At 37.2% G+C, this 22,174-nt stretch overlaps 1 protein-coding gene and 1 pseudogene across 2 annotated transcripts; one reads left to right on the top strand and one right to left on the bottom strand.

The window, feature by feature from the left end:
* The first annotated feature begins 13,982 nt into the window (after nucleotides 1-13,982).
* LOC145617384 (mitochondrial inner membrane protease ATP23 pseudogene) lies at nucleotides 13,983-22,014 on the top strand (annotated as a pseudogene). Its single transcript, XR_014107719.1, has 2 exons — nucleotides 13,983-14,138; nucleotides 21,188-22,014. The product of XR_014107719.1 is annotated as a mitochondrial inner membrane protease ATP23 pseudogene (transcript).
* LOC145616933 (uncharacterized) lies at nucleotides 17,854-19,201 on the bottom strand. The gene is made up of 4 exons (XM_081671649.1): nucleotides 19,036-19,201; nucleotides 18,696-18,943; nucleotides 18,288-18,579; nucleotides 17,854-18,176 (listed from the first exon to the last, which is right to left on the bottom strand). The coding sequence occupies exons 1-4, from the start codon at nucleotides 19,199-19,201 to the stop codon at nucleotides 17,854-17,856; spliced, it is 1,029 nt and encodes a 342-aa protein (XP_081527775.1).
* Nucleotides 22,015-22,174: the final 160 nt, after the last annotated feature.

The raw sequence follows: 22,174 nt of genomic DNA on the forward strand, positions 1-22,174 counted from the left end.
ATTTCTCAACACACCCTTATACAAGTATAATGGTAAGTCAAGGGTCGAACCACTAAGGAATCGGGGGCAATCTTCTATTGTCAAGGTCAAGCTATTCTGAAATGGTAAGGTAAAGGGGTGTGAATGCTAAACAACTAAACAAACTAGGTCGAAACAAATATATCTAGTACTAGGGTTTGGGATCCACATATACTTGTAACGGATTCAACTAATTGGAAAGGAATTGAGTAAGTCCAGTTTTGCGAGGGAAAATCAATCATGCAATCGAAAGAGCATATCAAGCTTGTAATACCCCTCATGATTGCTTTAAAATGAGTTTGATATACTACTCATATCAACAAGATGCATCTTCTTTTTAGGGAGCTCATATGCTAAGAATACTCCATAGTTAAGCGTGCTTGGCTGGGAGTAGTCTTGGGATGGGTGACCTCCTGGGAAGTTTTCCCGGGGTGCGCATGAGTGAGGACAAAATACGCCGGAAGGACTTGTGTTGGTCTGTGGGGACAGTTGTTGGCCCTCGATGCGCATTTCGTGACAATAGGCCCCACCCTAATTTGTTTGGGGTCGGGGTGTTACAAAGCTTGTCTCCTATAGGTCAATTAGCGTCAACTACGAGAGAATCTAGCTAGGAACGTCACAAGACACCTCAAACGACAAATGCAAGCCACAAATCAATTGTCCGTATCAATGTGAATCTACATTGCAATCTAGTGCGAATAAATAGGTTGATCACTCCTAAATCACACACATGCACATAATCAATCAACCAATTTAATCACATCATCAGCTCCATTAATTTCCCCCAATTAGCATCAATCCATTACCTATATATGCTTCACCCTCACCCTAGCAAGCAAATTACTCACAACCATCAAGAACATCAATATTAAAGCTAAACTAACAAACAAATTCATCATCATCGGTTGAAAGCAAACTAAATCAATCAAACAATCAATAACTTGAACAATCAACAAAACAATCGAAATCAAACTAAAAATTGAATTAAAGTAAAGGAAATTCTTACAAACTTGATCAAAATCAAAAGGAAATGTAGCTATCTTCAATCATCAACACCATTCAATCTTCAACTTTTCTCTCTCTAAAAATCTAAGAACTAATGTTTTTCTCTCTAAGAAAATCCAACTTTAAACTAATTCTAATTCATTCTCCCTCTAAAAATGAAGGAAAAACTATAAATAGTAAAACTAACAAAAGAAGTTAGTTAGATCGTCCAAAAGAAACTTGGGAAGTCGCGGTCACAACAAAGGAAACGCGGCCGCGAGAAAATGAGTACGGAAACAGAGACCCATAGAGGCGCGCCCGCGCCAGGAGTAGGCGCGCCTGTGCCACTAGGCTGCGTGGCCGTGCCATAGTCGCGCGCGCCCGCGCCTAGGAACATGACTGTAGACACCCATTTGTGTCTCCCCAAAACCAAACCCAGTGATGAATACCTTTCACGTAAAAAAATAATCGAATGAGGTAAAAGTGTGAAAAGTCAAGTGTTGCGGTTAGTTTTTATTAAAATCCTTCTTTCTGTTTTCGAAAACAATTTCTATTTTATGAAAACGTCCAATTCAATTTATTTTGGTCCATGATAAGGGTCCAGTAATGGTGTATTTGGATGGGGCTTCAAAAGACCTTTTCAACGATATATTATAAGCCCAATTCCGATGAATAATGAGGAAGTTATGGCCAAAATACTAAACTGGGCCCAAACTGGATTTTACCTACGACCCAATGATCATGAGGAGGGTCCAAAGATTTAATCCTATTCCTAAACTAATTAGGATTGATTAGAATCTTTTATAAGTTTCTAAAATATCTTAATTATCCTTTTTTTAAATGAGAAGATCATAGAATTCAATGAAAATAATAAAGAATTAAAGGAATTAAATTGAAATCAAATTAAATAAAGTTTAAACTAGATTTGGTCCAAACCCTCAGAAAATATTAAACCTTGCACGTCTAGGGCGAAAGAAACTTCGAACTTGGCTAGGTGATTCTAAGTCTTGTGAATGCGGCATATTATGTTTAATAGAAAGGTTGGTTTAGAAAGAGAGAGAGAAAATAAGAAGTAATTCTTGATGAAAGTTGATAGAGAGAATTGATTGTTGATGAATAAAAACAGAGGTTTGAGACCCTCTTTATAAGGAAATAATCCGGAAAAGTATGGAATTTGATAAGGAATAAAACAACACGATGTCGCCAGGAATTCACCCTGTCGCGAGGCGACAGCCTTGTCGTTTGGCGACAGTCTGACTTAGACGCGCTTTTCCACTCGGAATCCGATCTTTAATCAACTTGATCTACGGAATCCGTACAGAAGATAAAAAACGTGTTTTTTTTAAAGATAATAATAATAATAATAATAATAATAATAATAATAATAATAATAATAATAATAATAATAATGATAATGATATTAAAACAATAATAATACTTTATTCCAAATAAAAGTCCACCTTAAAATAAATAATTATTAAATCTAATAATATTAGAATTAAAAGGAACATTCTAGAAACTTCTAGAAAGTTATAATTAATCCTAATAATTTTAGGAATAAAATTAACATTGGGCCCTCCTCTAGATCATTGGGCCGTATGTAAATAACTGACTGGGCCCAGTTTAGTATTTTGGCCATAACTTCCTCAATATTCATCGGAATTGGGCTTATAATATATCGTTGGAAAGGTCTCTTCGAGTCCTATCCAACTATACTATTATTAGACCTTAATTATAGACCAAACTAAACTGGTTTGGCTATTTTTAAATAAATAGAGTTATTTTCGAAAACAGAGAGAAGAGAATTTTAAATAAAACTAAACCGCAACACTTGACCTTTCCACACTTTCACCTCATTCGATTATGGTTCGACGTGAAAGGCATTCATCACTGGGTTTGGTTTTGGGGAGACAAAAATGGGTGTCTACAGAAGCCCCTACTTTGACTGAGTTTGGAGAAACTTATGTTTCGAAAACAAAAGTGAAAGTAGCGATAGGGACGGAGAATGATTCAGAACGTTCTGCCATCCTAAATCATTCTTATAACGCCGATACCTGCAAACTAAATCATTAATTAAAATAGATAAAAGATTTAAGAAACGCGTATCTTGCACCGTCGAGCACACGTCTCTGAAAGTAACCATTTTGTTGTTGCTTTTGTTGTTTGTGACAACCTCCACAGTATCTCGTGAACGCCATCATTGAAGGTAACAATACGTCGTCATCTTCAATACTCTTGGTGACAATCCTCCACAGTATTTCGGGAACATTATCGAAAATAACTGTATGTCGTCATCTTCAGGGTTGTGGTTGTACGTCGCCACGGCAGTACGTCGCTGCTATAAACGATCTCTTCTTTACCTTGAGGGACCGTCGAAGGTAACCATATGTTGCCATCGTCAAAATTTGTGACATTACCTCCCCACAGTAGTATTTCGCCACTAGACAACACCTCTCTATGTTGGGATATCGCCAAAGATCATTCTATGTATCGATCTTAAATATATCATCATTTTTTGTTTCACTACTTCGGTGCTTTTACTTTTGTGAACCATTATATCGGTGCTTTTATCAAACCATTATTTCGGTGCCTTGTTATGAGCCAATACTTAGGTGCTTTAAGCTAAGTGAGACGATCTTTCATTAGGTCGATCACTTAATGCAATCGCAATCAAGCTGACTAAATCATGTCAATTTTTCTTAGAGGGGCTAACTGGCGTACCAAGGAACCCAAACTATTGCAATAGGTCCAAAAGGTCATAATGTATGGCCCATTAGTCTGTCGCCGCTCTAGCGCTAGCCAGAAACAGCTGTCACCAGCATTCGCGTCTGTCACGACGCGACAGGGTCTGTCGCCTCGCGACAATCCTATCGTTTGGCAACAGAATCAGGGTTTTAAAACACCCGTCTTCTTTCTTTCTCATTTCGCTATTGCTGCTCTGCTTGTGCGTTTTCACGAAATCTTCAAATTGCTCATTCTTGCTCGTTTCTCAACCGAATTCGCTCAAACTTGTTGCAAATCGAATCTTTTGTCATCTACTTTCTTGATCAATGTAAGTTTTGCTCAAAATCTACTCGGTTTTTGATGAATTGCGCATTCTTGTTCACGGATTTTCGAAAAAATCGGAAAATGTTCTTGCTTAATTTGCTTTGTTTGTTGAATTTCATGTCTTGAACTTGTTTAATTATGCTTGTATATTGTCTTGGGAGTATTTTGAGACTTGTTTGACCCAATTTGGTGAAGAAACGAACAATTCACCATTGTTGGACCTCACCATTGTTGGACCTCTTAAGGTCGTGAAGAACAATGTGACTCGTTCTTCGCATTTTTACTGCTTTTCCTTGTATAATTTGTCATAATATTCATCATACATTTGCAAGAAATTGTTTGTTTGCTTGAAAAATGCTTATCATGTTTAGTTGAATTTTTGCTTTGTTTTAGTACTACATACTCTGTTTTGCGAACATAGTATCATGCGGCTTAGGTGAACCTTAGATACTGTAGAGCCTTAAAATTAATTACTTTTACATACTTTAGCATGGCTAGACAACGTGGTTCTGGCTCTCGATCGAGAGAATCGCGCCAAGAGGACGAGCCTATTAGCGAGGGAGAGGACGTTCCATCTACATCCAGGCTAGTCTCATGCTAGATTGGGATTGTAGACATAAACAGTTTCCCCCCTTTGGTAACATAATAACATATAGTTGTTTCCAAAAGAGCGAAAACATAATCAAAAGCTATACAAATTAGATTAACTACATGTTCTTACTACATGAGACTACATGTCCATACTACTATAAACATAAGCTAGGCTACACAATTGCCGGGGTACCCTGACCTGCTCCTCCACTACCCGGGTCATCCCTGGGGTCTCGATGCTGAGGCAGAAAGGTAGAACATTGCATGAGTCGTTGCTAGCGAATCGACTCATAAACTCATCCTACCGCTCCTTTTTTTTCCTCTCTATTTCAGCCACTTCACTTTGAATTCGGAGTTGCATCTCAGTTTCCATTTCACTTCTGATTTCATCTCGAAGAGCCTGAACCCTATGCTCCATCTGATCCTGCATCTGAGAAACAACGGACGGTGTGTACTGCTGTGACGACCTAGAAACTCGACCCATCCGGTTGCTGTAGTACAACTCCGCACTTTGACCAAGACCCCTTACTCGACCCTTCTTGTTGCGGCCACCCACACTCTCCCAATACAACTCATTGGGACTCTTCTTAATCCCTTGAGTACTTGCTTATTCAGCCTTCTTCTGGTAGGTTTCCTACAAGATATTCATTATACAAACATATATTAAATAAAAAAGGCATGAAACATCATAAGTTAATAGTTTTTAAAGTTTTCCATGACTTGAAATGAAATAAAACAACCAAATACTTGAAATTAGGAACCATTTTCACCTACACACATTCAATATTGGCTTAAAGGCCTTCTAGTTTTCCTGTTCTCTTCATTTCTTGGATTATGAACTCATTCTTTCTCAAATTACTTTACTTTTACATAGTTACAGGTGATCATGGCTTCAAATGACATTAAATGAGGTGTTTGCTAAGTATAGGAGCCATTTTACTCAAAATAGAGACAAATAAGGCCAAAAGGCCTTCTAGTTTGCCTATTCTCTTCATTTCTTTGATTATGAACTCATTCTTTCTCAAATTACTTCACTTTTACATAGTTATAGGTGATCATGGCTTTAAATGACATTAAATGAGGTGTTTGCTAAGTATAGGAGCCATTTTACTCAAAATAGAGCCAAATAAGGCCAAAAGGCCTTCTAGTTTGCCTATTCTCTACATTTCTTTGATTATGAACTCATTATTTCTCAAATTATTTCACTTTTACATAGTTATAGGTGATCATGGCCTCAAATGACATTAAATGAGGTATTTGCTAAGTATAGGAGTCATTTTACTCAAAATAGAGCCAAATAAGGCCAAAAGGCCTTCTAGTTTGCATATTCTCTACATTTCTAGGATTATGAACTCATTTTTTCTCAAATTACTTCACTTTTACATAGTTATAGGTAATCATGGCTTGAAATGACATTAAATGAGGTATTTGCTAAGTATAGGAGCTATTTTACTCAAAATAGAGCCAAATAAGGGCAAAAGGCCTTCTAGTTTGCCTAATCTCTACATTTCTAGGATTATGAACTCATTTTTTCTTAAGTTACTTCACTTTTACATAGTTATAGGTGAACATGGCTTCAAATGACATTAAATGAGGTATTTGCTAAGTATAGGAGCCATTTTACTCAAAATAGAGCCAAATAAGGGCAAAAGGCCTTCTAGTTTGCCTATTCTCTACATTTCTAGGATTATGAACTCATTGTTTCTTAAGTTACTTCACTTTTACATAGTTATAGGTGATCATGGCTTCAAATGACATTAAATGAGGTATTTGCTAAGTATAGGAGCCATTTTAATCAAAATGGAGCCAAATATGGCCAAAAGGCCTTCTAGTTTGCCAATTCTCTACATTTCTAGGACTATGAACTCATTTTTTCTCAAATTACTTCACTTTTACATAGTTATAGGTGGTCATGCCTTGTAATGACATTAAACAAGCTATTTGCTAAGCATAGTTCAAGTGCTTACCGCAATCTCCTTGGCTTGGTCATTGTCAAGCACTAGTCCTTTCCCAGGGACATCCTTGAAGTGTGTCTTCATGAAAAGCTCATGCGGAGTTGGGAACTGGCCTTTATTCTTCTTAGCCTTTGAGTGTACATGCAACAAAAGGAAAGGAGAGGTGTTAGATATGATTTCACTATAGAACACAATTAACTTGAATTTCACTTGCGTAATAAACAACTTTACCATCCTTTTTGCATGCTGCAAAGCTGAAATTGAACCCTGATAGTGTGTTGGTTGAACCACTTTGTCCATAGAACCACCTCTTCTGTTCTTCTTGCTCTGTTCAGACCGCGCCAAAAATTTCTCATCTTTGGTAACAATGTCCATCATCTTCTTGTGGACCTCCTCGTTAAGCCAGCCAGGCTTGATGCCATTCATCCTTTTGGTGATTGTGTGGAACATGTCTCTCAGCCGATCAGCCAACTTCAGCCTCTCTGCACATGGTCATCCAACTCAGGAGGCCATGTGCATTGTTTCTGCAATGACAAACTTTTAAAGTTAGTAACCACATGTCCATTAATACATTTAGTAATATATGTCTAAAGTAGAAAATGATATACTTTGAACAAGTTCCACCAATGTTTCTTCGTATTCTCATCAACCTCTCCATAGTTTCGCCAAGGGTCTCGATAGTAGCCTATCAGGACACCGGAGACGCACTTAGTCACGTCCCCATCATCAAACCTACATTTAATGTGGAAATTGGAATATAAGTTCAAGTAATGTAAACAAATATACATTAAATATGGAAATTGGAATATAAGTTTAAGTAATGTAAACAAATCTACAGACATACCATTGTGAAGCAGGATCTAATACTATCAACTCAGCAGACTGTGATCCCTGTCCTTGCTGCCTCTGCCCCTGGTGCCCCTGAAGCTGTTGGCCATTGCCTTGTACTTGAATTTCAGATTGGGTGAAGGCTGGATCCTCAGGGTCACTCAAATCATGAGCCTCCGCTTCCTCCATTTCCTCGTCATCATCAAACACCAGAGCACGTGCTTTCTCCTTTCCTTTTTTCTTCTTCGACGCTTCCCCTTTTTTGCCTCCCGCCATAACCACCTGAGATAATAATTGTTAGTAACGAATACATGATATTATGCAAATAACAATAATTAGAAGTATACTGCGTTATAATACATATAATGCAATGTAGTGTTATGTAATAGACATTATACAAAATAGAGCAGTGTTATATGACACAAAATACATAGAGTTTCATAATCTCATATTGATTTTACAATAACAAACAAATTGTCCTAATCAGTACTTTCAATACTATTATCACTTTCAACACTATTATCACTAGTAAATTCAACACTACTATCATCTAAAAACACATCGATGTCATCATCCTCGTCACTGTCACTAGAGTCAACACTAGATTCGTCATCCTCATCGCTTGAGATAATTAGGCCGACATCATCATCTTCATCTTCATCATCATCTTCAAGGTCATAGTCAGGAATGTCATTTGGTGGACAAAGCGTAGCATGTACTTGTGGGGACGGTGCCTGCAAAAACTCAAGGTCCACCGGAGCATCAATGACTGACCTTGCTTGTGTTTTAAACACAGCCCACCATTGAACTCCATCCCGTTTTAGGCTAGGGTAGGATGCGTAGTACACTTGGGTCACTTGATAAGATAACACAAAGGGATCATACTTGGGGTATTTTTTAGTATGATTTACTTCCACTAGCTTGTATTGTTCATGTATGTTCATACCCCTACCACAATCCATCCAACTACACTTAAACAGAATTGTCTTGTATTGTTTTTCCAGGCCAGTGTAGACTAGTTTAATGATGTCATCTAGAATCCCAAAGTACTCTCCACCGTCCTCACTAGACACACACACACCATAATTCATGGTAGGCTTGTGTTTGCCATGGGAATGTGTATGGAATTTAAATCCACCAACAAAAATCTGCTTCCATGTTCGAACGCGCTTGAAAGGGCGCATGGACAATGCTTGCAAGACATCCGAATTTGGTTTTTCTTCAACCACCTACACATGTCACAATACATCAAATCGATAAAATTGCAACATCTATAATTCATTTTTACATAAAAGCTAGAAAGTTTCTATCACCTTGTGATGAAACCAATCAGAGAATTGAGATTCACATTTCTCCATGACTTCTTCTCTACGCAGGTAAGGTCGAGTACTAAGAATGTAGTCCTCAAACTTCCTATTACATAAATGAACCAAGATAAATTAGTAATTCAACCATTTTAATTGTTTAGAACTTTGAATTCAATTCATTCCTTAAAACGTATACCTTTCGTATTCGCCAAGAACACCACTGTTTCTTAACACGAACAAATGAGCACACTCGAGTTCCTTGTCATCTAAATACCAAGTTTTACCCTCAGTTGAGACACGACCACTGTCCACCGAGAACAACTCTGGTAAATCTGCGTTATCCATATTGCTATCAACATCTACATTCACATTACGACCGAGATCTCATGTTTTTGTGTCGACCGACGCTTGAAAGTAATTTGAGCAGAAGTTTTCTATCTCTTCAGAGAGATAAGCATTGCATATGGAACCTTCAACCCGAGCCTTGTTACCAATATTTCGTTTCAAGTGATTCAAGAACCTGCAATTACATTGAACAAGTCATGACAATGAATGGTTTTTAAGAAAGATCATGTGAAAGGGTGTTGAAATTACCTTTCGAAGGGATACATCCATCTTTATTGAACAGGACCACATAACTTGCCTTCATATGGCAAATGAATAGGTCAATGCTCCATGGAGTTAAAGAAAGCAGGGGGGAAAACTTTCTCAACCTTACAAAGGATTTCAGCGATGTTTTTCTCCAACCGCTCCATGTCACTAACTGTGATTGTGTAGCACCACAAATCGCGGAAGAATAGACTGATCTTTGTAATCGCATTCCAAATATAGAGAGGGAGCAATTCCCTCAAGGCGGTGGACAATAAAATCTCCATGAACACATGACAGTCGTGGCTCTTCATTCCATGAAGCTTACATGCTTGCAAATCTACGCATCTGCTCAAATTGGAGGCGTATCCATCAGGAAACCGCAATGTCAAGGGCGAATGGGGACTTTGGCATGAATTCTTTTCCCTTGTCATCCTCCTGAAGATGGAGTTGTAGCCGTTTACAGTATTTGGCAATGTCATTTCGGGCAGATGGCGTGTCACATGTATGCTTTTTGACATCCATGATAGTGTGAATTAACTGATCAAAAAAGTTCTTTTCAATGTGCATGACATCTAAGTTGCGACGGACGAGCAAATGCTTCCAATAAGGAAGGTCCCAAAGCGTGCTTTGCTTGAACCACCCTTTTTTGGCTTTTTTGAGAAGTTTCAGTGCTTCCGGCCCATCTACTGCCCTTGGAAGGTCTTTAACACATTCCCACAGTTCCTCTCCAGACATGATATGTCACTACTACAAAATGAGTCTTTTTTCGACGCTTCAGCTTCGACGCTTAGGCAAGGGTGTCAGGTGGTAAATATAATATGCGTGTTTTTTCGACGCCTAGATTGAATTTCGACGCAAATTAGCGTCGAGAACTACACATGCAGGGCTCGTGAGTTTATTTGGCTCTACCCACGGTTTCAAAACTTCGGAAATAATAAAACCGCCCATAGTACTAAACTTGAAAACCCTCTTTACTTCTCTGAGCTCCCATATCTTAACCCTAACAATTCATCTCTCCTTCATCTTACAAAATTTTGCAAAGTGATTAAGAAAATCATGGATTTCAATGTCAGATCTTCAATTTATTCCCTTTGCACCGCTCATCAGTAATTTTGCTTACCTAATTTAATCTTCCCACCGACCTTCAATGGTGTTTAATTTCGTCTTCTCTTTGCCGATAAAATTGAGGTACATCCTTTCCTTTTGGGCTTCAGTTTTTCTTCGAATCGAGTCCTATAGCTTGTTTATAGAGTTTATTTTACAATAATTTCACAAAAATTTGGTCTGAAATGGGTTTGATTCATGAGCAATTGATATTTTAGGGTTTGTTTATTTTAGAGATTCATGGAGTCATTGCTTAGATTTCGAATTCAGATCCTCTTTCTCTTCGCGTTTCTAAAATTCTATCACAATAATTTATATATCTTGCCAAATTATTTTCTTTCTCTCAGATCTGGTTATTTGCTTTAAAGATGGATTTGCGGCAGCTATTGCTCTTGTTCTCCTCACAAGGTACATTTTTTCATCACTCTTTGTTTGTTTTTAACTCCTAATAGTAATTCTTTCATTTTTTTTGTGTGAGTTTAATTGATACTTGTAAGTTGCAATTACCAAATATTACTCGTTTCAAAACCTAGGTTCTAGATCTTGTTGAAATCACTGAATAACTGTCATGAATCTTGCAGATTCTATAATGTGAGGCATCAACATTAGCCCATCCAAGTAACAATGGCGATCAACAAAGGAAATCTCCAGGTACATATGAATTTTTTAATTAAGGGCCACGAGAATCAAATTAAAAGTTGAATAAGTAGTTATTTGGGAAATATGTATGCTCAAATCATTGTTTGTTGACCGCGTGCTTCCTAATGAATGGATGGTGGGAGCTACTATTGGTTTTTGATCAAGCCGTTCATCTTGTCTTTTTTAATTTTAATGGGAATAATTATTTTTGTAAATTACTCTTATTTGCTGAGAATTCATCAAAGTCACAAGTATTTCATGGTCTAAGGTTAATTTCTTCATATCCCTCTGTTAGCTATAGTTTTGTTTGTAGTTTGGTCCACGTTTCAATATTTTATAAATAATAGATAAATCATTTTACTTTAGAAATTATGCTCTTAAATTACGAGTTAGCAAAATTTGAACTTTGATTAAAATTTACACTCTTAAACTGAATTGGAAGATTCCCGTCAAAAAAAAAAAAAAAAAACTGAATTGGAAGATGTTTTGCTTAAGCTTTATGTTGAAACAATTTTGGTGTGGGCCTTGTCTTAGAGTGCTTGTATATATAGAATATCATGAATGTAAGTCTATGTTGTGACTATTTAGCTTATGTATTGTAATTGAATGGATAATTGACAAGGATAGATGTATATCTCGCACATTTGTGAATTAGGTGATAATAACTATTGTTTTGTGTGAGAAGTTTGGTCTTTGATATGAGAACCTGGTTGTTCATTATTTTGTTCCGAGTCTTTCTTTTTTACACTATTTTGTATCTAGCATTTTATTGTTGTGCAATTATTATTAGCAAAATTTTACTAACCTTTTGTCAAAAGAGCTAATTTTATTATATTAATTCAACTTAGCTTTAAGAAAACAAGCTTTGATAACTCTTTTTGCTTCAAAGATGAGAAAAAAAAAAACTTACTATAATTCATTGGGTTAAAGGTTAATTTCTTCCCACTCTATCAGCTATAGTTTTGTACGACGTAGTTATTTCCATGTTTCAATAGTATATAAAAAAGAGAGAAATTATTTTATTGTAAAAATTGTACTCTTGACATTACAAGCTGCTGTCATCTAGCTCAAATAAAACAAACCAAATTTTCACATGCATTATGTCTGTTCTTCTCATTACAGGAGTTGGTTTCTTTTCATTTATTTTGTTTGGTTCTCCACTTGCACCTGTAATTGTATCCATTAGGTTGACTCCTCTTCTAGCAACAGTTTATGTGGGTGTCTTGCAAAATATTTTCAGCTAGAGTGTGAAGTACAGTTTGTTTGACCTTTGCAAAGAAATGGCTTACATTCCATTGGACGAGGACACTAAGGTTTCATCTAATTAATCTCAAATTTATACCATCTTTGTCTTTTGGTTCTTCAGATTTTCGGTTTTTATGTTTTTTTTGTTCTGTTTCTTACCTGCCTAATGAATTTGACCTTCCTGTTAGTAATTGCTTTGTCTGTATTGTTTTAAAATATTTGATTCATAGACAGTTTATATTTCAAGGATTTTTCATGTATATAAAGTATTATTATGTTTCATTGTGCTTCTATTTTATGTCTATTCTGAAAATTTTAGCTTTTTGTTCTGCATTTGAAGCACAATTATGATGACTTTTGAGTTGTTTGATAGCCTCTTTTCAATAATTTTTTTATTTTGTTTAATTGTTTTTGGTTCCGTATGTATTACGATTTTTGAGGTAAAATTCAACATTCTTTAATCTTTTTCTCTTTTGTTAATTGTATCTCTAGCTCAGGTGGCCTCTCACACTATTAGCCATGTTCTTGTCAAGGGAATGCATCTCCGGGTCTTTTAAACAAAGCATCTAAATTCTTAGGAAAAGCAAAACATCAGGTAACAAAGTCACATTTCTCTTTATACCTGAAATCAGAGCTGAAATCCATAACTAAATTCAGACCTGAAGTTCAGAACTAAAAATCAGATCTGAAGTTCAGAAATGGAAATCAGAACTTCAATCCAAAAATGCTTGTGTGATGTGTGTGTGTGTGTGTGTGCCCTGCTCCCCTGCTACTGCTTGTCTGCCCTGCTCCCCTACTGCTGCTTGTCTGCCCTGCTCCCCTGCTGCTTTTATTCTGCTTGTCTGCCCTGCTCCCCTACTACTTGCTGTATTGTGTAGTAACTTGCTGTATCGTGTATTGTAACTTGCTGTTTACTATATATTCCTAACAATTTCAGTACTGAAATCCAGAACTAAAAAACTCTTAAACTTTTCAGATCCTATATTGTGTAGTAACTTGCTATTTACTATATTCATAGAAGTATTTTGCTGCTAGTGCTAAGTTGCAAATGATTGACTTTTCTTTTATGATAAATGAAAAGGAAAAGTGGATTACCTACTGTGATGTGCTATTTCTTAATGTGATAAATGAAAAGGAAAAGTGGATTACAAGCTGATTATTTAATGCAGATATGCTGGTTGACGGGAGTGGGGTGCGTCGGTGAGGGAGGAAGACGGGGACGCGGCGGAGATTGTTTCACGCAGCTGGGCGACGATAAAGGTGGGCAGGCTGACAGTGTGGTGGTGGTTAGGGTGGGATGGTGGGGGAAAGGGAGGCTGACTAGTGGTTGGTGATTTTTGAATATTTTGTTTTTTTTTTAGATATTTTTTAAATATTTGGATCAATCAGGGCTTAACATGTGTCAAGTGACCTGATATAATAGGTCAATGATTTTTGTTGACCGATTATGGATTGAAGAAAAAAAAGACCTCTAAATTCGAATTATTCCGGTATAATCCAAACTTATGATTATTCTACCTAAATTGATAAAAGTTGAGATTATTATTTCTAAATTTTCCGAAAAATATTTATTTACATATTTTCATAATTTATTTTACCAACAACTAAAAGGGCTCTCTGGACATTTTGTTTTAAGGTTGATGTAATAGGCGTGCCCTTAATATTCCTCCAAATCTCCAATGTCTATATTTTCCGTTTTTCCTCTTTAGATCTATTTCACATTTCCCCTGTTTGCACTCTTCTCCCTCTCTCTCCTCCATTGAAGCTTACTCTGATTTCTTCATTGAAAGGGCTGAGCTTTCGCATTTCCATTGAAGCAGCTTCCGAGGTAAGAGGTTTTTTCAACAATTTAATCATCAAATGTCAATTTCACAATCTAGTGTTAATCGTTGATTTAATTGCTAGTATAGTCAATTTAGGCTTCTTCTAAGTTGGATTATTGAACTATTAGATATAAATTCTGAAGTTATGAATGATTAAAACGAGCGATCTTGTTGCTAGAACGCCTAGAAATTTGATCTTCATATGGAGTTTAAGATAGTGTTTAGAAATCTGATTTCATTTGAAATTGGTATTCATTTCAAATGTTGGAAATGAAATGTTGAAATTCAATTCCAAATATAGAGTTTGGCAATTACTGAATGTTTTACATTGTTTTCAAATTTTATTCACATTGAATGTGGGATATTCTATTTGTTGAGTAATACTCTAATGTGTTTGTTGGGAAGGTTTAGGTAAAGGATCTTTGACAAAGATGTTTTTTGGTTTGCAGTGAATGGGTTTTTGGACATTGATCGAAGGGTTCCTGCTTTTTGCAAATGCTTTGGCAATATTAAATGAGGATAGATTTCTCACTCCAAGGGGGCTGAGTTTTGAGGCTACAACAGGCAGAAAAAAGTCTCTTAAACAACAAGCTGTAGGTCTTATCTATGTAGCTCAATACTTCAGGTTGCCCTTGATAATTTTGAATGTTATCATGATCGTATCAAAGCTGGTTTCTGGATGAGGTAATGGTGAACTGGTTATATCCAAATTATTCATTTAACATAGGACATCGTCACATCTGGATGTTTTGTGCCCCATATGGCATCCCGTTATCTAATTTTTGGATACGGCATGGCGAACAAGAGATGTGTTTATGGGTGCTGTAATTTGCTTTTGAATCTGTATGTGATTATTTAAGTGACAGAACATATGTAAAGGATGTTGTGTATCTTTTGTTTTTCAGTTTATATGAATAACAAAAACTTGATTTTGTAATAGATGAGATAACACTTCTAGCTTATAACTAGATGTTTTTACATCTATATCATGTACTAGTTCTTTTTATTGTTCACTTCAGCTTTATTTCAACTCAATTCAGCTCAGCTCCAATCAGTTTAGTTTAGTTTAGTTCCGTTCAGTTCAGCTCCTAATTTCCTTCTCTCATAAAATATTCATTTCAGCTCTATTCAGTTTAGCTCAGCTCCGCTCCAATCAGTTCAGCTAACTCAGCTCAGTAAATGTGAACATGTCCTTAATTCCCAACAACGCAACTTGTAACCACCGCTGTCGCAAAATCATAATCACGGTGCAACCTAAATAATCAAGTGTAAAAGAATCGAATTGAAAGAAAATCAAAAGAATAAAAGTTGACCTAGCTTTGATGCATATGCTTATTATGGCAATGCTTAAAAATTAACAAGATATCTTTGTAAGTGATTCTGTTGCACATTAAGACAAGCCATCCATAAGGTTATCTATGTACATTTTGTACCATTCTTTTTCTGTTACCATATAAGGAACCAATCGCATCTTGAAGTGTTCTGAGTGTAAGTAGGTGACCATCTGGTCAAGTACCGAGGTTGTATTCCATCCCTTGAATACCTTGAAAGTCCAGAAGTTCAAGTTATCCGCTAGTACTTTTTCAGTTTATTGGCACTGATCTGAAATAAATTTGCCTTAGGAAAGTACACAACTATACTACACTGCTCTCGGTTAGAATGACTTTTTTTTATCATTGACTCATTGTATGTTATAACTATTGAATGTTAGAACTTAATAGGCATTCTATAATCTATAGCTCTTTCCGATTTAGGTTACAGCTAGATGAGTTCACCCACATATTTTGCTCCTGTTCTGCTTTACTTGCTAAAGCTAGTCTCTTTAATTTGTTTGCAATTAAACATGTGAACATCTTTGACTATTATCTCGCAAATGGTGGCACATTAATATGGACCGATTTTGATCTGTTATGGGTTTAAGAAGCTAGCCATGAAAAGATTGTTTTAATATAATGTGGGCAGGAAATATGTAATATGGTCAATTGGTCATTAAAGTATTGACTACTCATCACAGTGTTTCTTTTGCAGTGAGTCAGTGACTATTACTCTTAATTGAAACCACGCCCACCCCTTTGTCCATTACAATTTGCAAGTGCCCTCATTGTATAGTGGAGACAAGATTATGTTCTTAACCCTTACAATCTATCCAATCTTTTTGTTTTATTTATCTACCAATTCCATTAACTTCCCAATAACCTACAAAGTATTAATCTTATAGGAGCTCAATTTCTAAATTTTTTTTGTCATCCAATATCTTGTTACATTTAATTTCTATCTGTTCTCGTAAATTAACAAGAACACATTTTAGATTAAAATAATAAAACAGCCTAAACAGGGCATTGCTCAGACCTTGCATCAAATCTTTTAGGGCTTGTTCATTAACAAGGACTGATCCAGGTTTGCAAGGCGTGTCAATTCGGCGGGCACATGAAGATGGATCAGAGGGTAGGTTTCTCCATGATTACATACGCAAAGGCAAAAGCTGTTCCATAGATAGTCTCTCGTGTGATGTGAAAGCCCGTGGCAAAATTAGCGGGGAACGCTCTCTTACGGAAATTCTATGCGGTGTCTGTAGTATTGATGAACCAATTAGCCTTTTGATTTATTTTGTAATGTTCTTGTTGGGGGTTTTTTTTTTGGTTGAAATACGAACTATATTAGATAAGCATCATTAAAGTTAGTGGCCACAGCCAACTTACAAAAGCAACCCCCATGTCTAGGGTGGTTGATGCAGAAATGGGACCATGTCCCCTACAGTTAGTTGTCCGGAGTTTAATAAGTTTGGACCAAAAGACACATTAGCACGATTACAAGTTTGCAAATTAGCCTGTACAGGCTCCTGAATAATTACAAAATGTTCTAATATAGCTTCCTGATTGCATAGGCTACTAGTAGTTTGCTGTAGAGCCAACAAAGCTTGCCTGCCCACCGCATCTGCTTCCTTTACTGCTGCCCTGGAAGTTTTGAACAGTTTTGCCCTTCCTGCTGTTTCCATCAGGTCCCTACATAAAGAGTAATAGTTCTTCATTTCATCAGTCCCAACTCTTGGATTGTTGATGCCTTGCACAACCCTTAGACAATCAGAGAAAATGTTAACCCCACTCCAGCCTTCCCATATGGCCCAAGCAGCACCAGCTAAGATAGCCATAGTTTCAACCATCACAGCTGAGAGTGCATTGCAATGGACTGCAATACCCTTAATCCACAATCCCTGTCTATCTTTACATACACAAGCAATACCAGCTTCAAAAGAGTTAGACTTAAAAGATGCATCCACATAGATGTTAAAGTCCTGCAGAGTGTGTTGACTCTCATAGATGGTTCCAGTTGGGATGGTACTAGCAGGCATCCCCAGACAAGAGAATTCTAACATAAAGTTCTTCACAGAGGCTAGCCATCTCTCATTATTTATGGATTTCTTGTTAAAAAGCCAGTTATTTCTTCTTAGCCACATTCTCCAAGTAATGAAGGCAAAACACTCATTCTAGGGAAGATTGAACATAGGGTGGTTTATGGTTGATTTTAGGTTCTCACACCACCAGTTATCAGCAGTAAGGTTATGGAAGAAAGTGGGGGGGGGGGGAGACAATGTTCCAAATCTCATAAGCTCTATTACAGTCCCTAAAGACATGCAGAGCAGTTTCCCTAGTGGAAGGGCAGAAACAACAGGAGCCTGAGGGTATTATGTGTCTATAGTTGAGATGATCAGCAGTAGGAAGCCTATCCCAAAGACATAACCACAGGAAGAATTTGGCAGGGGGGGATATTAAGATCCCAGATGGTAGTATTGAAAGGCACAGACCTATATGCAGAGTGGGACTGGTCCCAAAGATAAGAGTAGGCAGTCTGACTGTCAAAATGGCCTCCTTGGCCAAGGGAAGAGAAAGGGAAATCCTCACCATGACATGAGAGGGGAATGGAAGATAGTAAGGTAGATATGTGAGGAGGGAGGTTAAAAAGATCATCCAAAGATTTTTTCTCAATCCCTTCATTTGACAGAAGAGAGTAAACAGTTCTATTCTCCTCTTGTCTAGGAAGAGGCCCTTAAACCAAAGACCTAATAGAACCCAAGCCAGGCCAGTTATCCAGCCAGAAATTACACTGGTCTCCCTTCCCAAGGCCCCATTGGGAGAAGTGGGTGAGGATGTCCCAACCTTTCCCAGCATCTTGCCAAATGTGGGATCCCTTAGCAAAAGGGGTAACTACAAGTTTGTGACAGTACTTCTCCTTAACTAGAGTAGCAGACAGATTATCTGAGGTCAGAAACTTCCAACACAATTTTGCCATGGACACTCTGTTCTGCAAATGGGCTAATCTGAAATTGAGCCCTCCCCTAATTCTAGGGGAGCAGATTTTGTCCCAAGCAATAAGGGGGATCTTTTTAGCTTCAGGAGTAGTACCCCAGAAAAAATGAGAATAGATTTGATCAATCTGGGAAGTCAAGGACTTGGGAAGGCAAATGGTTTGCATAGAATAAGCAGGAATGGAATAAAGGGTAGCCTTAATGAGGACTACTCTACCAGCTTTAGACAGGTGTTTAGCTTTCCAACTACTCAACTTACTTCTGACTTAGTAATAATATGGTTTAGCTCAGTCTTAGTAGGCCTTTTGTCAGTAAGAGGGAAACCAAGGTAGATACCTAAATCAGAACTAACAGGGACTCCTAGACTTGCACTAAAGAGATCCACAGAGAAAGGGGAGGCATTCTTAGAGAAGTAGAGTTTACTCTTAGAGGGGTTCATACATTGCCCAGACATGGCCCAGAAAAGATCCAAAGTGTCTTGCATGGCATTGAGAGTGGTAGGGGAAGCTTCACCAAACAAGAGTAAGTCATCAGCAAAGAGCAAATTAAATGGGATATTGGGGTAGAATTATTTCTAAATCTAAAGGGCTTCCACAAACCCTGAGAGCAGGAGGATTCAATCAAATAGGAGAGATAGTTCATGCAGATGATGAAGATGTAGGGGGATAAAGGGTCACCCTGTCTGATTCCCCTAGAAGCAGAAAAAGAGGGAGACGGGGAGCCATTAACTAGCACTTGGAAGGAAGGATTAGAAATGCAATTCATGATTAAAGTAACTGAGTGCTCATCAAACTCAGTCCTTAAGAGGCAGAACTCAATGAATGTCTATTCTAACCTATCATAGGCTTTCTCAAGGTCAATTTTAAGACAAAACCAAGCTATCCTCCCAGATTTTTTCCTCATGGAATGTTCTTGTTGGGGTTGAATATCTTTGTAGGTTCCTTAAGGCTTTCTTATTAATGGATTTTTTTTCTTTCTCAAAAAAAAAAAAAAAAAAAAAAAAAAAAAGTCATTCCCTTACCTCAAAAACAAAAAAACCCAAAAAAAAAAAAGAAAGTGATTCCCAAAGATTACTCCGGAGTACAATTTTTGTAAATTAACAACACATTACACATATTGTGTTTTTCACCTTCTCGGCTCCTCCCGCCTCCCGTTCTCTTTCCTCCATTGAGGCGACTACACTGAATTTTCTGGTGAAGCGAATAGTGAGCTTTCTCTCCTCCATTGAACCTTAGGTAAGATGTTTTCTCTTAATCAGTCAACATCAGTTTCACAATATAGTGTTAATCCTTAATTTGATTCAATCTAGGGTTCTTCTATGGTGGATCGATTGTTGAACCATGTTTAAGTTACAAGTATAATTTAATCACTGCACAAAGAAGAATTAAGTTTGATAATTGAGTCAAATTTGATTGCTATATGTTGCAAAACCCTTAAATGTTAAGACTGAACTATAAAATAGGAATTTTTCTTCCTGCTTTCACTGCCTCTGTCAACATACCAAACTCCAGATTTGGTATAATTACAGATTTTTGCTTTATGCCAAAATTTTGATTTGGGTTCAGTTAAAATTGTCTTTGCTGAATTGGGTATTCCTCATACTTACTCTTTGACCACTTTGTTATCAGCATTTTCTAAGCTGAGTCACGTTGATTATGCCTGCCAACTGCTTGATGAAATGCCTCTTGGAAATGTTAAGCCTTGGAATGTTGTAATTATTGGGTGTTCTGAAATGGGTATGATGTTGTTGTATTTGACTTGTGTATGAGAATGAATTTGTTGGGTGTGAGCCATGACAATTATGCTTTTGCTTGCGTTCTGTTGTCGAATTATATGGCATTTCTTCCTCCTGCCCTCGCTCAGGGACGAGCCTGATAAGGAAGTGTGGATTCCCTTGGTTGATGGGGTTTGGGCGAGGCAAGTCTTTTAAAGCTACTGATGCTAATTATTAGTGGTGTGGGATAAATGGCTTTAGCTTTGTTACTTGGAAAGGTGAATTTGTTGCCTTAGGTGTGGACGTGTGGTGCAACGACAAATTTAGTTTGATTTGGAGTTTTACGATGCTAGGGTTACCTTTTTGGCTTCAACTAAGCTGGGACTCTAGGAGGTTGGATGTTGGAGTTTAGCTGCTGAGTCTGATTGCTTTGATTCATCAAAATTGAAACACATTTAGTTCCTACTTCATATTTGCGGTGATCGATACTTGTTGTCTTGGTCATAAGATATGATTTTGTCTTTGGTCCTTTGCTACGGAGGGAAAAATCTAGGTAATACCAAAGCTAGATTTATGTCTTTCATTTTAAAAGAAAAAAAAAACAAAAATCGCTCTGATGATGTGCTAATTCATTTAATTGATTTGATGTCTCTAGACTACTGTATGTATATAGCTGGAATTCCTGTAACCTGTAAACAATAAATTTTCTTGTCTCTTGCTATGTTGCAAACTATGTTTCTCTCTATGTGTAACTATGTTTACAATCTTGAATTGAAGGCCAAATTCTTAAATTTGGGATTGTTTATTTTTGTCATCCCCATTATTGATAGGACTTGATGGGTTATTACTTATTTGTTTGCTTCTTGGATGTTTTGCTAGCAATTGCTAATAAGTTTTCAACTTCACTTGCTTCTTACATGACAAGTCAGCAGTAGTGTAGTGCCAAAAGTAAAGGCTTTTTGATTGGTAATAGCACAATTTGTCTGGCATTAATATAGAGATTTTATGCCTTATTTATTTAAGTTTCAAAATCGCAGTGGGTGGAAGCCTTAATGGAAGGTGAAACGGCTGATGCCAAAGGGGGGACAGAAAGCTTTCCATCAACGGTGTATGGTGATGGTGTATCTGTGCAAGAGTGTCAAAAGATGATCCAGAGAAGCTTGCGAACTCCCATGGTGAGATTTCTGATGGAGAATTGGGAAAAATCAGGGTGTAGCATTGGAGATAACTTCATAAAAGCTGTTGATTGTAAGCAAAAAGTTAGTGGTGGTTATCTTCGTGGTGGAGGGATAATGGTATGTAGCAATTATATGAACATGCAAGATGAGGTCAACCAAGTTCTGATTCATGAGCTCATTCATGCTTATGATGATTGTACAGCAAAAAACTTAAATTGGGCTAATTGTGCTCATCATGCTTGTAGTGAGATTCGCGCTGGCCATTTGAGTGGTGATCGCCACTTCAAACGAGAGCTATTGCGTGGCTATATGAAGCTCCGAGGTCATGAACAAGATTGTGTGAAGAGAAGAGTAATGAAATCAGTGATGGCCAATCCTCACTGCTCTGAAACAGCTGCCAAGGATGCAATGGAAGCTGTATGGGAGACTTGTTACAATGATACACGACCCTTCGATAGAGCTCCTTGAGATACACTAGTTTTCTTATAAGTGGCTTATGTGTAATGTTTGAAGCTGGTTACACAAAATTTTGTTTCCATAACTTTATAACATTTTACTTTTCTCTGAAACAATCTTGATTGTTGCACCACTTTATAGTGGATCTATTTGATAGGCAGATCAATTCGAAACAATTATACTGGAATTTGTACGGGAATGAATCAAACAAATAAATCTGAATTTTTTTTAAGCATGATTTCAATCTTTAATCCCTTTGCTTCTCTCCTCCCTTCAAATTTCAATGAGACAGAATCTGCAGCTGGTGCCACTTGTGGTCTCACCTCTTTCAGAACAAAGATTTTGGCAGCTGTGAAGAATGAAACAAGGAGTCAGTCATGGTTAGTCTTT

Source organism: Chenopodium album, chromosome 26, assembly GCF_948465745.1.
Source record: "Chenopodium album chromosome 26, dcCheAlbu1.1, whole genome shotgun sequence".
NCBI classification, from domain to species: domain Eukaryota; kingdom Viridiplantae; phylum Streptophyta; class Magnoliopsida; order Caryophyllales; family Amaranthaceae; genus Chenopodium; species Chenopodium album.

Coding starts and splice junctions, on each gene's coding strand:
- LOC145616933 (XM_081671649.1), bottom strand. CDS start 19,201: ATGAATTGCATTTCTAATCCTTCCTTCCAAGTGCTAGTTAATGGCTCC. Junction 18,580..18,695: donor ATATTATTACTAAGTCAGAA/GTAAGTTGAGTA, acceptor TGCCTTCCCAAG/TCCTTGACTTCCCAGATTGA. Junction 18,177..18,287: donor TTGGCAAGATGCTGGGAAAG/GTTGGGACATCC, acceptor CTTTGGTTTAAG/GGCCTCTTCCTAGACAAGAG.